At 46.7% G+C, this 15,069-nt stretch overlaps 1 protein-coding gene across 4 annotated transcripts in view; it reads left to right on the top strand.

Annotated features, from left to right (window-relative positions):
• Positions 1-15,069, top strand: part of ACOXL (acyl-CoA oxidase-like) — a 269,242-nt gene that overhangs the window by 252,866 nt on the left and 1,307 nt on the right. The window contains exons 19-20 of one of the 4 annotated variants that reach the window (XM_012727648.1): positions 10,156-11,055; positions 11,538-12,268. The exons of 1 other annotated variant lie outside the window; for it this stretch is intronic. In XM_012727648.1, coding sequence (XP_012583102.1) covers positions 10,156-10,353 — 198 coding nt within the window. In that variant the 3' untranslated portion in view covers positions 10,354-11,055; positions 11,538-12,268. Of the gene's footprint in view, positions 1-10,155; positions 11,109-11,537; positions 12,269-15,069 lie in introns of those variants that run through there. 2 more of the 4 variants (XM_012727647.1, XM_012727650.1) reach the window with 2 other exon arrangements.

Here is a 15,069-nt window from a genome sequence, read left to right as displayed (position 1 = left end):
AAAAAAAAAAAAAGAATATTGAAATCTGGGAGATCGATTGCTTCTACTTACTTTTGTCATTTTAATGCTTTGCCTTTCCATAATATTAATAAATGTTAAAGTACTGTCACTATATTTATGAAGGAATTTTGCTAGGGTTTTGATAATATAAGTTGTCCATATATTTTATTACTCAAATTTATCTTGCTTTTTTTTGAGAACTTTGTATTTTCATATATATATATATATATACATATTAGAATTAGTTTGTGAATTTCATGGCAATAAAATGGGAGCACCTAGGATTTTGATTGTGATTGCTTTGTGTCTATATATCAGAATTGACATTACAAGAATATGGTATATCTCTCCATTTACTTATTTCCTCCAGCAGTATTTCATAATTTTTACTCCTTGAACTTATTTCACTAAATTTATCCTGAAGTCTTAAACACCAATTTTTAAACTATTACAAATGGTGTCTCTTCATTTTCTACATACATGTGCTATATAGAGTGCACACACATTTTTTTGTACATTTGTTATACAGAAAGCTTGCAAAATTCACTTAATAGTTCAAGTAATATTTGCAGATTTCCTGAGAATTTTTAAGTCATCATGACATCTGAAAAGAAAAACTTTTGCCTCCCTCTTTCCAATCTGTACGTTTTTAACATTTTTTTTTTTGCCTTGCTCCACTAAAACCTGAATGTTAAAAATAAACATTGAAATAAGGCATACTTGCTTTTTCCCCAATCTTAGGAGTAAAGTGTTTCATGCTTTGGTGTTAATTCTAGGGGTCTTTTCTTTTAATTTTTAAAAAGATTTGTTCATACATACAAAAACTGGGGTGCAGGCCAGAGATGGGGTGGGTGAGAGAATTCAACAGAGACAGAGTGGGGAAAACAGGCAGATTGAAATACACTGCTGAGGGGGACAGCGGGCAGGACAGAAGAGGTCTGCCTGGGCATGTGGGTCAGCTCCCTGGCAGGGGAACCAAACTGCTGCAATGGTTTTGGGTGGCTTCTTAGGTGCTGCACTTTAACCCTTTGCGCCACCAGCAAGGGCCAATTGTAGGTTTTATGTAGGTTTTTAATAGATGTTCTTTATCAGATTGAACAGTTCATTTTATTCCTACTTTGAGATTCTATTTTGAATTTTTGTAATGTTGTCAAATAATTTTTTCTTAATTGCTGTTCCTTCAAATGGATGAGATTTCCCCCACCCCACCCTCCTTTTTCTAATGTTAAGAATTGCATGAAATTTGAATGCTAAACTAATTTTGCATTTTTGGGAGAAATCCCTCTTGGTCATGAGATTTGTCCTTTCTATATAATGCTGATTCCATCTGTCAATAGTTAAGGATTTGCACATTTATGTTCATAAGAAATATTGGTCTTTAACTTTATTTTCCTGTTATGACCTTTCTTTTGGCATTAGGGTATGCTGCTGCAAATTGATTATTTATTTATTTATTTTAAAATGTGTTCCTTTGCCCTATTGATTTTTTAAAAAAGTTTTTACTGAAAATTTGTTAAAAATTATTAATCAGAGTTTCTGCTTCTGAGACTAGACAACTTTCTGAGGCATATTTTATGAGGTGAATATCCATGGCAATAAATTTTTAGTATTTATTCACCTGTAATATTTTAAACTTATTTTTAAAGGAAGTTTCACTAGATAAAGAATTTTAGATTGATTTATCTTTCTACTGTCTACTGGCTTAGATTGTATCTGATGAGAATTTAGTTGCCAATCTTATCATTTTTCCCCATGTGTGAGGTTAACTCATCTCTGACTAAATTCATAATTTTTCCCTTACCTTTGGTTTTAGTAGTTTTTACTATGATGTGCAGAGTAGGTTTGCTGTTGTTTTTGTTTAATGTGCTTAGTGTTATTGAACTTCTTGAATTTGTGGAAGATACTGTATATCAAATTTGGAAACATTGCAACCATTACATCTTCTAGAATTTCATTTCTCATTTGTTCTGACTTCTGGGATTTTATTTACAAGTATGTGGTGTTGCCATTACCATCCTCCAGGGCATTGATGCACTGGACAATTTTTTCCCTTTTTCTCACTGTACTCCCTTTAGGGTATCTCTGCTGATCTGCTTTAAACTTTCTGATCTTTGCTCTGCAATGTTCAATGTTAAATCTGTTTCTGAAATTTTTATCTCAAATTCTCCATTTTTCAATTACAGACATTTTTTTCAGCCTTTCTCAGAGGTTGCATTTATTTTATGAATAATTCCATGTAGTCATATTATCCATTTTTCTCTTGTAATTTTTGAGCACATTTATAAAATTGTTTTAAATCCTTGTCTGTTCATTCTCATTGGTCATCTATAAGTCTCTTTTTATGTATAGTGCTTCCTCTAGATTTTGGGGTTACATTTTCCTCTTTATCAGTCTTATTTTTATTGTATTTTGGATATTTGCATAGCAGATTGTTTTTGTTTGTTTGTTTGTTTCTTTTCTTTTTTTGCATCTGTTGTTAAGAGGAAGGGCTGATAATCAAGATTCCCAGAGTCAAGGTTCAGCAGAGGAGGGGGCTTTGACCAAGCTCAGGGTACTTAGCCCACCTCCACCTTCACCCCCAAGGTGCTTTTTTTGATCCTTGTGGCAGATGAACTGAGAGGATGTTGGCTGCAGAAAGCTTTGATTCACTTTTAACTTCTAGTTGTTACTATTGGAGCAAAATCCTTTGAAATTTTTCCAGCTCTAACCTACAAGTCCATTGCTTTTGGAATTTTTTAGGTCCATGAAATTTCAAAATTCCAGGGCCCAACTGACAAATAACAACTCCATAATAACTTTGGATTGTTGCTGTATATTTAGTTCTAGTGGTTTTTAACCTTCTGGAAAAAAAATTCCTTCTTGGATATATTCACATTTCTTGGGGTTTACAATTACAAGACTTAACTATTCATTGATTAAAATATCATACTCTTTTTGTCCAAAAAGGTGTGAAGCTAATAGTGAAGCTTTATTATAACCACCTAATTTAATATTCTTTCTCGTTTTATGTAAGTGTCTGTCAGTAGAAAATGCTACCAAGAGCGGCATTGTGGTTACTTTAGTTCCATTGCCAATACTTTTATATGGTTTCCTGTATTCTAAAGGGAAAGCTACATGCACTTGCCTTCTTTTTAAACTTTTCCTCTTATGAATCAGTAACTGTAAGAATAAATGTCAGAACTTCTTATTAAGTGGTTAAAGTCAATGCCTCTGTCTCAGCGTTCTTGTTTTAAGTAATGATGATTACGCAGACTTTGCAGTGAAAAATGCCAGAGTTGTAAAGACATGGTTCTGATTAATAACTGAAGAACACACAATATTTACAAATGCCCTGTGGCAACTGATACTTACGCTTCAGCCATAAGGAACGTCTTATGACCTGGAAGTCACCGCCTAGAAGTCACAGCACCGAGGCTGACAGCCCCCTCCTTTACCGAACTAGGCATTTTCAGAAATACGTAGAAATTAAGATTTGTATATTCTTAGGTTGAAAGATACAATAGGAAGGAACTTCAGAAGGTAAATTTGCCTCTTCCCCCAAATCAACTCTGTGGTTAAGCCAAACAGACGTGTCTTTGTTACAGTTATTTTTGTATGGTAAGAAAGGCAGCTTTTCCATTCTGACATTTCATATTAATGCGAAATATTTTTATCTGCTGAAGGACCAATTAACACAAAATATCACTTATATTGATTCAAAAAATATATTAAGCTAGAGTCCTCATAATTAATAGGACCACCGAATTCCATTTCATGCTAATGAAACCTGACTGTAGAGGAAACCAAAAGAATGTTTGTGCTCATCCTTGGGAGAAAGGAGCCCTAACAAGCAATGAGATGAGGGCCAGTGGACAGTGAAAATAGGAGCAGAATTCTCCTTTCCAGTGCTTACCGGGTGTTAGAGCGCAGAGTACAGTTACGGCCCGTTTGACCTTTCAGAACATAATACCCCAAATGTCCAAGTGTTGAATGAAAATCACTCATTAAACCAAGAGGAAAGATGTTCTTAAGCTGAGAGAAAAAGAACATTCAATAGATGCCAACACTGAGACATTAGGGATATTGGAATTACTAACAGTACTTTTTATTTTGTATTCTAACAAGTTATTTATTTACTTTATTCAGTAATACCTAATTGTAATTTGAAAACAGAAAAAGGATTTTTAACTATTGAAAGCGGTCATCATAAAAATGCTTCACTGAGTAGTTATGAACACACTTGAGACAAAATATGGAAAATTTTGGCAAAAAAACTGAAATTTTTGATATTATTACATATTTATTATTTAATTTAAACCTTACAAAAGCCTAAGGATATTCCCTTCTACAGATGAAGCTACTGAGACGTGGCAGGGTTTAATGACCTAGCCACATTCTTTCAGCCAACATAAGTCTGTAACCCAAAACTGAAAGCTTGAAAGGGGCCTAATTAAGTGAGTGTGAGATGAGGGAGAATGGCAAAAGTAGTGATTCATTTCAAGATAATAAGGAATGTCAGCCCTCCCTGGTGGCACAGGGGGTTAAAGCACAGCACTGGGAAGCTAAAGCCACTTCAGCATGAGTTTGATCCCCAGCCCCGGAGGAGATCCACATGGCGTGGCAGACCTCTCCTGACCCGCCCGCTGCTCCCCTCAGCAGTGTACTTCGTCGATCTGCCTGTTCTGCTCCCCATTCTGTCTCTGGTGAAACCTCTCGCTGCCCTTGCTTCTCTGATCTGTACCCCAGTTCTGTATGCAGAAATAAATAAATCTTTAAAAAAAAAAATAAGGAATGTCAAATGGGAGACAAAATGAATTTCCTTGTCCCAAGAAAGGGCAGATTGTGCTTGAGAGATGAATGAAGAAACTAGTTAAGGAAACTCAATAAATCAAGTGTTATCAAATGACTCAAGTTCATAATAATTTTACTTACACCTGAAAAGCAAGTGGAAGTGATTCTGGACTTCTTGGAGGAAGAATACCCAGATCAATACAATACAATCAATACAATACTCGGGAAGGTAGTTTCATGAGGCCAGAATTAAAGAACATGGTGAAGGGCTGAATGAGGGGATTGAGGAAGGCATGGAGAGGGTGTTCACAACAGATTTTAGTCTCAAAACACAGAGCAGAGAAACTATGGGATCGCTTTTTCATGATAAAGACAGACAAAAAGGATTATACAACCTGCCTTTTAATGAGACCTCCTCAGTGTACCTAAGAGGTATGCTGACACTCATTAGATTTAACACGTCTCAACACCACTTGGAGAAGGTAGCATTACTCAAATGAAACAACACATTCTGGCACTATTACACACACACACACACAAACACACACAAAAATTGTGAAATATGCCAGACACATGAAAAGGGACTAATCATAACATAATAGTTTCAGCTTATCACTTTCATGCTATAAGAATGGAGCCCACTAACTCAGTTGCTGAAAGGCTGGACACCAGCGTACATCTTCTCCTTTAAAGGGGATTGTTTTCAGAACTGTTTTAAATTTGAAGTGTCTTGAGCATCATCATCATAAGAGAAATCCCAGTGAATAGAGGTGACGGATCACTCATCCACTTCCACTGGCTTGAGTCCTCGCACTCAGACACAGCTCCCAGTGTGTGTGTAAGTGTACAGATTCACTTTGAAACTTACTGGACATGAGTTTCTTGAAGTCGTTAGAGGCCTTGATTATGGTATTTTCAGAAATGTTTTGCTGCCTTTTGCAACCCCCAGTGCAGTGTTCACATGCTTCCCTCAACTCCAGCCTCCCAGGCACTTGTCAGGTTGGTTCTCTCAACCAAACACTTAATAGACAGACAGCAAGCCTGAGAGATAACCCCTGTTGGCCATCCATGTTTAAGAAATTTCTGGGAGGAGGCCCCTATGAAGTAAGGAGATAGTTTGTCTCATGTCATCTGCTGACTCCCGGGGCCCAAGCAGCCTCATCCTTTCTGCTGATGTCACAGGAGAACCTACCAGTTACCAGAGTTGTTGCCCTGGTTGTAAATATTTTCTTCTTTCAAATCTTAATTTTACTGAGTATTTTGTTGGAAGCAAATATCCCTAATAAAATTGGAGGAGGGGTGGGTGGATGTTCAAAGGTTCAAAAGTTAGTTGGCTGTTCTGTTTTGTAAATGGAGGTGGAGTGCTGGTGGCCTGCAGGTGGTGGACCAGTCCACTCTTCAGATTCTCTCTTAGGCACTCCTGACACTCACTTGGCTTTACAAACTATTCTCTCAGGTGTTCAAGTCTCTCTTTTGGTTAAGCCTGTTAGTAAGCTATACCTCACTGTTAGCTGCTTTAATTGCATAATTATAGACTTGTCCTCAGATAAGTAAGAGAGCAGAAGTACAGCTGAAGATGACCCTGTGAATAGTAATTTAAAAAATTTTAAGGATGGTATCTTTAAATATGCTAGGTAACATGATGCTAGGTAACATCCCACCCTGAGCCTGAGTGCCTACAAAAATAATTGCTCGTTTCTTGCAGCTCTGAGCATAGCAACATGGGAGCTCTTCAGTAGTCTCAATAGAGTCACTCCTGTGGCTATGATTATCTGAGCTCAGTAGAACTGGAGGAGGGGGCTCATTCACACAACTGGGAGCTAGCCTGGCTGTTGGCAAGGCACCCTGGTCCTTCTTCATGTAGCCTGTAGGTAAGCATCAGCCTAGACAAGCCTTCTGCACAGCAAATGATCTCAGGCTCCCAGGAGAGGGAGAGGTAGAGGGAGAGTTACAAGACTTCTTAGGCCTGAGCTCTGCACATACCACATGATATCACTTATATGTGGTAGATACAGAAATGAACAAACAAAACAAACTCTCAGACTATAAGGACAAAATAGTGGTCACCTAAAGGAAAGAGTGTGGGGCAGTGAATATATTGGGTACAGGGAAACTAGACTTTTGATGATGAACATAAAGTAGCATGTACAGATGGTGATCTATACACCTGAAACCTATATAATGTTATAAGCCAATGTTATTTCAACTTAAAAAATAAGGCTTCAGCCGTAGGACTCACATAGGGGTTCTTTCTCCACTTTCTACTGGTCAAAGCCAGTCACAGGGATGGAGGAAAAGACTTATCACATTATCCAAGCAAGAAAGAGGCTAATTGAGGGACATTTCACAGAGACAAGCATGAGGTCATCTGGTAGACCTATTGGGTAGAGGGGGTGGTGTCCCTGCAAGTGCAAGGGACATACTTTGAGCATCTGTTGTTATTACTGACATCAACACTGCATAAAAACAGGATTTGTTTAGAAGACTGGAAAGCTCAGTCATCACCATTCCAAGCACTCTTACTGACCTAATTGGAATAAGGAAAATAAACAGGGAGCATCAAAAAGAAGAGAAATAACAGTTTGCAACTAAGTGGGGTGGGAAGTTCTAAATCCCTCTCCTCCCTGCCCTGAAAATTCATGTGTATTTTAAAATTTTTTTTATTTTTGTATAGAATTGGGATGTAAGCCAGAGTGTCAGAGGTGAGAGGACAGAGTGGGGACCAGAGCAAGTGGATCTGCTGAAATACACTGCTAAGCGGAGCAGCATGCAAGACAGGAGAGATCTGCTTCACCTGTGGGTTAGCTCCCTGGCCAGGGATCAAACTCAGGCCACAGGATTGATAGTGCTGGTACTTAACCTACAGGCCATCAGAGTGGCCCTGAAAATTTACATATTAAACCATCCACATACTACCCTTGGAAGGTTAAGTGCTTCAGCTTTCTTTAGATATTCTCAAATCCCATGGGATAGTCATGCAGTAGTTCCAGTTGATCCTAAGTTTTTCCTGTTTGTTAGAGTAGTGCTACCCATGTCTTGGATCTGTTCTTTTAAAATGTTTTGTCAAGAATTGACAACTTGTTCATATTCTTATTTTTTAATGGTTACCTCTTCCTTGGTGGTTTTAAGATGGTGACTTTTCTTTATAATAGAGATGTATGAGCTTGGGGTAATTTGTCCAGCACAAGTGGATCACAAACTTGCAGGAGCAGGGGGCCCCAAAAATATATGCCACCTATATTGATATTATGCAGTGTGCATAATAAAACTTTAGTAGTCTTTGTTTAGTCTTCTAGGGTTCTCAGGTAATAAAAGCATGGTAATTATGAGAACCATGTTCTATTGGCTACCTAAGTTTATTTTACAGAGGGGGTTGTGTCCACAGTGGGGACCTCTAAAGCACTAATGCCCAGCCTAACAGAGAAGGACTCCAGGGCATACACTATCAATGACAGAATGACAGTATTATTGTGCTTAAGGCAGAGGAGAGAGGACACCTGCAATCAGAATCAACCTTGTCACACCAGGAATACAATCTGATCCTTCAATCTAGATGCTACTAATTTGGGGCTCCTTCTTGCAGTCCATGATAAATTTTTAGAAAGTCCTCCCAAATATAGGCTTAGAAAGAATTTTAGCAATCAATATATGGTCTCCCCAGTCAATAGCCTTTCCTCTTTAGAGCATCAGTGGAGGGCTCACTCCCTCAACACTTAAGAATGAGAAAACCTTCACCTGTCATTGAATACATTAAAAAAAAAAAACTTTTCTTTTTAAAGTTAAAAAAAAAATGTTGACTAGAAGTCTGGCTTCTGCAATTTCTACCTGTGGGCCCTTATTCTGTGGTGGGCATCACAATCCCAAACTTCTGCTCCATTTAACATGCCTTCACATAATTGAGTTTCTCCCATTGTTAAGTACAGGACAAAAATTGGTTGACATTCATAAGGCAAACCCAAAGGAAAAATCATCTTGAATAATGGTATTACACGAGGCAGAAGGTATAGAGACTGTGCACAACATCTCCTGGTTTTCACTGTGTGGTTACAGACGTTGAGAGTTGACAGATTAGTCAGGGACTTGTCAAGAGTATTAATTACAAACTTTGAAATCTTGGTCAGTGAAAGTTCATCGTAGTGCATCTTGCAAATGTGATCAAAGTCTTTTCAGTACTGATTTGATGGTGCTTAACCACAGTGTGTGAAGAACGAAGTTTTTCATTAAAAATTACTAACGCGATGAGCACATTTTAAAGGTAGGCGTATTTTTGGACTATTAGCATTCATCATCTTCCTCCACTACCCGCCCCCACCCTTGGGGACCGCCTCTCTCTTCTCTGACCACCTGAAATGGCACTCTGGGCTGCTGCAAAGCAACTGTGGTCTTCAGAGCATTCATATAGCTCAGTGCTGACCACCGTGATGACAAAGGTGGGGCTGGTGTAAGTGATGTTTTTAACCATAAAAATAAACCATAAAAACCTAGGGGCTAACTGTAATTTGGTGAGTGAAAGAAATCTATGTCTACTGAAAATATGAAAAATGGAGGAGTAAAATGTGTAGCTGGTTTTGGGAAGGGGAAGTAACCTCTCTGCCCTGTCTTTGTTGAGTTTAAAAGTAATCTATTATTTTTAGTTACTTTGGGAGCGTGTGTGCTGGGGGAGGTGGATAAAAATACAGTCACACTTAAATCATGGAAAATAAAATAAAGTATGCCTAGTACAGCTCCTTGAAGGCATGGGCTGAATCCCATCCTCTCTACTGAGAGGTCTTATTTGTGCCTTCCAAGGGTTCTGTCAGCGGAGGGCTTCCTTGGTGTTCGATTAACTGCGGGTAGATTCTTTCAGCTGCCAAGTAGAACGGTGTCAGTGCCGGGTCTGGGCCTCACCCCCCACTTCCCCCAAGACGCTGTGTCTGCCTTTCAGGTACCTAGCGTTGACCTGGAAGGCACTCGTCCTGGGAGAAGCCAGGCAGGTCTCTGTTCACCTGTTGTGAGCTCTTCCTGTTCAGTTGCTTCAGCACACCAGAGGGTGGCACCCCAGCCACTTCAGAGGTGGCCAGGAGGGGAAAAGAGGGGACTGGAGGAGAGGGGGAAGTTTTTCAGACCTTGGTTCCGCGCTGCAGTTTTTGTGGTGTGTTCCCCACTTTACAGAATCAGTAGACTTTTGCTGATTAGGTGCCACAAAATTAGGAATTTCTAAAATGACAAAGACTTGTGGGGGTTATGCATGATCAAAGACCTCTCCCCTCTTGGATCCCATGAAGTTCAAGAGGCTTTGCAACTGGGTGTGCTGTGCGGGTCCTTGGGGTGGGCACAAGGCTCCTGGCATTAGGTAGCTGGGAGCGAGCACCCATCTGACCTCTCTCTTGGCGGTGTGTTTTGCAGTTGCTGGATTTGTGCGACTCCGTGAAGGACGATGCCCTCAGGGTGATCTCTGCCTTTAACATTCCTCACGTCTTCCTCCACGCACCTATCGCTGGAATCGCCAACTCCTTGGCTGCCTGGGCCTTCTACCCTATGCCGCAGCAGCCGGCCTGGAGAGGGACGCGCTCCCAGCAGCCTAAGCTGGGAGCCAGGTTATAGCGGACATGGCGGGAAGGGTGGTGGCCCGCCCGCAGCTGCCGCGGTACCATCTTCTCGGACGTGGAGAGCGAGTGTCGAGGCCTCAAGGGCTCACGCTGGGACTTGGCCCTCGGGGATTTTGGCTGAGGAGCGGGGGTAGGGTTGAGGCTGGCAAGGCAGGGGGCCGGCTGTAGGGAAGGGGAGAGCTAACCACCTGGGGAGTTTGGCGCTTTCTACTCTTCCTTTAACCGCGCCTGCCGACCCTCGAGCTCTCCACCAGATTCCCCGGACAGAGTCCCCTGCAAGCGCCCGCTTAGCCAGGCGCCACCGAGAGTTTCCTACTCTCATCCATGACTCAGATTCCTAGTGAGTTTGGAAAATCGGCGCTGGGTGGAAAGCAAATCAAAGTATAAAAATATTAACACTGCGGGCAGAGTTTCAGTTTAGCAAGTGATGCTTTTCCAGTGAATCAGACCCTTAGGGTTCTGCGAGGAAAAGCTTGGGCAGGAAGAGGGGAGTGTGAGCGCAGTGTTGTTCTAGGCAAATCTTGAACTCGTGCTTGCCTTCCCAGGCAGGCGGCTTCCGGACTGCAAAGCGACGCGCGGAAAACATTTCTACCACTCGAAATTGTAATTTGTTCTTTGGAAGACCGTAGACACAAAGTTCAATAAAGAAATTAAAGGATGGGAAGGCGTTCCCGATGTTGCAAAGGACGGGAGGCGGGTAATGACTGCACTTTAGGTCGGCTTTGCACTTGGGGAAAGTTCTCCTTCGATGTGAGTATTCCCGTGAGGGCCGTCGAGTTCCCAGTTGCTAGACTCCCTGTTACCAGAACTTAATTCTTGGTCGTTTTGCTCAGTCCAAACCCTACTCCTTCCACCCTCTCCACAAGGCAGAGGCGGGAGGGGGCATACTGTCCACAAGAGCGACCTCACGACCAGAGCGCAGATCTAAGCCCGCTTGCACTTCACATGCTGTCCCTTCTCTGGACTAACTCCGAGGTCCCGAAGGACCTCCAGGCTTCGGGACTGGGCCACACCCGAGACGGGTCGCTCGCCGAGCTCCCCAGGACTCTGGGATGCATAAACAGGAGCCTGCAAGCCGGTCTAATTGTGCCCCAACTAGGAGCGTTCTGCCGGTTGCTTTCCCCGACACCTCTGTGTTTTTTCTTTCTTTCTTTCTTTCTTTCTTTCTTTTTTTTAAAGTGTGCTCACAGGGTCTCTAGAGCGGACGATGCGGGGGTGGCGGAGCTGCACAGGAGCAGACCACAACCACCAGCCAGGGTGTTTTTCTGCGTGGTTCTTTTCCGGTCTATGTCTGCGTCGCCCGACCCTATCGAGAGCGCGGAGCATTCCGGCGCGCAGCGAGTTTGGGGTTCCCGGCGAGCGCAGCAGTTTCCGTTGCTTTTCTCAGGCGGTCACGCCTAAAGGCGAGGGCGCAGTGTTTGCCAGCGGGCCACCGACCATCCCAGACTAGAGCTCCAAGCGGAGCCAGGATAGACCTCCGGCTTCTATGTCCTTTCCCTCCTGCTGCGAAACCCCAGGCGGCGCGAGTTCTGGCACCCCGTGAAGGACCTATGGCCTCCTTCACTTCGCTGAGGATTCGCGGGAGGATGTGTGGAGAAGACTTATAACCAAAGGTCGTGCGGTCACGTTTTCGTCGTCTGCTTAAAAATAAAAACTGACCAAGGTGGCCCCCAAACCGGACAAAGCCTCGCTGTCTGACTTCTCTGCACCGAGGCTCCTTCCTTCTCTGTTCCAGAGTGCTGGTTAGGGCGAGTTTCTTTACTCGTCTATACTGGACTCCCCCGCAGGGCGGGATGTTTCATCTACCCACTGTCCTCCCCCCAACCCACCCCAAGCCGCAGCAGTCTCAAAGCCCAGAGCGCGCTGGGAGGGGCCCAAGTGGGCACCGGCATTTGGAGGGCAGACGGGGGTGTGGGACCGCTGCAGGAACTTCTGCGCCGGCGGAGTTCGGGCTTCTGGAGAAGGTGCAGGAGTGGGTCTCGGATTCCGAGGTGGAATGATGGGGAGTGGAGGGGGACCGCGGGGGACAGGGTCGGTTTTGAGCCCTCTTTTTGGCTCTCCAAGCGCTACCCGAATCTTGCAGCGCCGCCGCCGCCTTCTCTGATTTCAGTACCGGGAGAGAGGGTTCCGTGTTCCCATCTACCCCCACCCGGTTCTGAGAGCCCAGCAAATCTTGAGGGTCCGAAATAGGCGGAGACACCATCCTCTTTCCCACCTGGAGGCCGTCACTCTTCTCGGTCATTTTCTTTCTTTCTTTTTTAAAGGAATGTTTTCAATTTTTTTTCTGTTTCATTTGCTCTGAGCGCACGCCTTTCTCGCCCCGCGCGCGCGTTGCGCAGAGACGCCTCCGGGGATTGCTCCTTGTCCTTTAATAAACGCTCCCCCCTTAAAGGCTCTTACCGAAGTTTCTGCGCGAGAGAAAAGCCAGGTGCCTCAATAGGTGGCACCAGGAGGGTGCCAACGCGTACAGCACGAAAGAAGCACGACGAAGATGAGCGGCTAGAGATCGGTTCCCACCCCCGAGCCCCGGAATCTCGGAGAGGGCAGAGCTCCGAGATCCCTGTTCATCCTTGGACGCGCGCGTTCTGGAGAACCAACCAAATCTGTCCCGAGCGACTGAGAAACTCCCGCAGCAGAACTAGGGCTCAGGGGCGCCTCTTGAGGCTTTCTGCGGGCGGCGGTTGCAGGGCCTGGCTCACCAGTGTCCGGAGCGCCCCCTGTTTCACGCTCACACCGCGGTGACCACTGAGTGAGGTGGAGGTGAGGGTACACTTCTGGGTGGGGGATGGGTGAGCAGTTTGCCGTCAGCAATTCTAGACTGCGTTCAACAAACCAGCCCGGCTGGGGCCAGGCTGGCAGTGCGCCACCCCCGCGTATACCTGTCGGAGCCTGCACGCGCCGGCGGCCCGGGGGCCTCGGGGGCGGGGCTTGTCAGCCCGCGCGCCGGGGCGGGACTTAGCGGGGGCGGGGCCGGCGGTGATTGGGTCCGGGCGCGCGGCCACCAGCCTGAGCTCCGCTGCTGGGTCGCGCAGGTTTCACTTCGCTCATCGCAGCCGCCAGGTCTCGAGCTAGTCGGAGCGCTCCGTCCCGCGTCCCCGTCAACACCGCCACCAGTTTCTTGCAGCCGCCCTGCGCGCCCTGGCCCACTGCGGCCAGCATCGCCTCGGGTCGCTCGATTTGCCCCGCTCAAGCCGCCACCGCCTCGGCGCCTTTCCCCTGGCCCTCGTCCCCCCAATGTCTGACTCTGACTCTCGGACTGAGAAACGCAAGGTAAATACCTCCGAATTTGGGGGAGCGGGCGGGGTACGGGTGGAGGACCGACGTAGGCCGCTGCACGACTCCACCTCCTGCCCGTTTCCCGCGCACGTGCAGGCAGATGCACACTTACCTGTCCTGCACGTCGGCTAGCGGGAAGCGGCGACCGGTGCGGGTTCCTTCCCTTGGGAAGATCCTCTCGGGGAGGAGTCGTTCGCCCGAGGCCGCGGGCACTGGACGAAGTGCGGCTCCAGTGGGGACGCGCGCGGCGGGGAGGGAGGGGAAGCACCTCCGGGACCACTTGGGGGGAGCGCGCCTTCTCGGCGCTGGCCTGGGAACCGTGGCCCAGCTCCACTGCACTGGCTGGGCGGCGCGCCGGGTCGGGAAGTCTCGCTGCTTGCCCGCCCCCGACACCCCCCTAGCTGCCGCCCTGCGGTACGAGCGGGTCCAGCGACTTGGTTTTTCCCGGGCGCGGAACCGTGGTGGTGATTTAACTGACAAGACTCGGCTTTTCCTTTTACTCATTCAGGCCGAAGTTTCGGGCAGCTGCTGCGTTTGCCCTTTCCGACGGGTCGGGAGGCCCTGCCCGGTCTGCGGGTGCCTTTCGGACCATGCCAACCGCAAGATCCGCAGACAGCTAGAGACCAAGGGCCTCCTCCGAGTGCTGGGGCCACTCGCTGGACAGCAGAACCTGCTCGGTCCGTGGGGGCTGGGTTGTCGTGGCGTTTCGGGCTTGCTCGGGAACACCCTGATCCCTCGTGTGCTGGTTGGCGAAGCCGTGCTTTCGGGGGCCTGTTACTCCAGGTTGCCGCTGGTACTGGAAGACCCAGCAGGCGCCGGGGATAGGAGTATGGATATGTTGCCCGCCGTGGTCACGGGTGCGCGCGGATATGCACGCCGATGGCCAGTGGCGGTCGCGCGGAATTGGTGCGTGTCCGCGGCGCACGGGGAGATGGAGGAAGTTGCAGGAGAATGGATGCTGCAGCTGGGGTGGGTGCAGGCTTTAAGGTCCTCACCCCAGCGGGCCAGGACGGGGGTGGAAGGTGGGGGGCGGGGTGAGGTGGTCGGGCTCTGGGCTGAGGGCGGCCCTGCGATCCAAGGAGATTGCGGGTCCTTGCTTTGTCTCTGGTGACCGGCCACTTGGGGTGGCGGGAACTGCTCTGGCGCACGCAGCGTTCCGATGGGCGCAGGGGGTGGGGCGTCGCGGGCTAGCCGGGGTAGCCCTGGGCCCCGAGGGCCACCTAGCCTTCGCCAAGGCTGCCGCCGCCGCCGCCGCCGCCGCCGCCACTGCCCCGGCCGCGTCCGGAGGCGAGTTTGTCAACAATCGCCTCGCCTTTGGCGGCCTGACCCATAGGCGCCGCCCCCGGCGCAGCCAACGATTGGCTGCGACGCGGAGCGACCCGGCGCGGGCCAATTGGGAGCGCGGGCACCCGGCGCCAGCGGCGCGGGGAGGTCG

This window comes from Condylura cristata, unplaced genomic scaffold, assembly GCF_000260355.1.
Source record: "Condylura cristata isolate star-nosed mole 26May11 unplaced genomic scaffold, ConCri1.0 scaffold00020, whole genome shotgun sequence".
In the NCBI taxonomy this organism is placed as follows: domain Eukaryota; kingdom Metazoa; phylum Chordata; class Mammalia; order Eulipotyphla; family Talpidae; genus Condylura; species Condylura cristata.
Note: the sequence above shows the minus strand (reverse complement) of the source record. Positions and strands in the feature narration are given on the sequence as shown.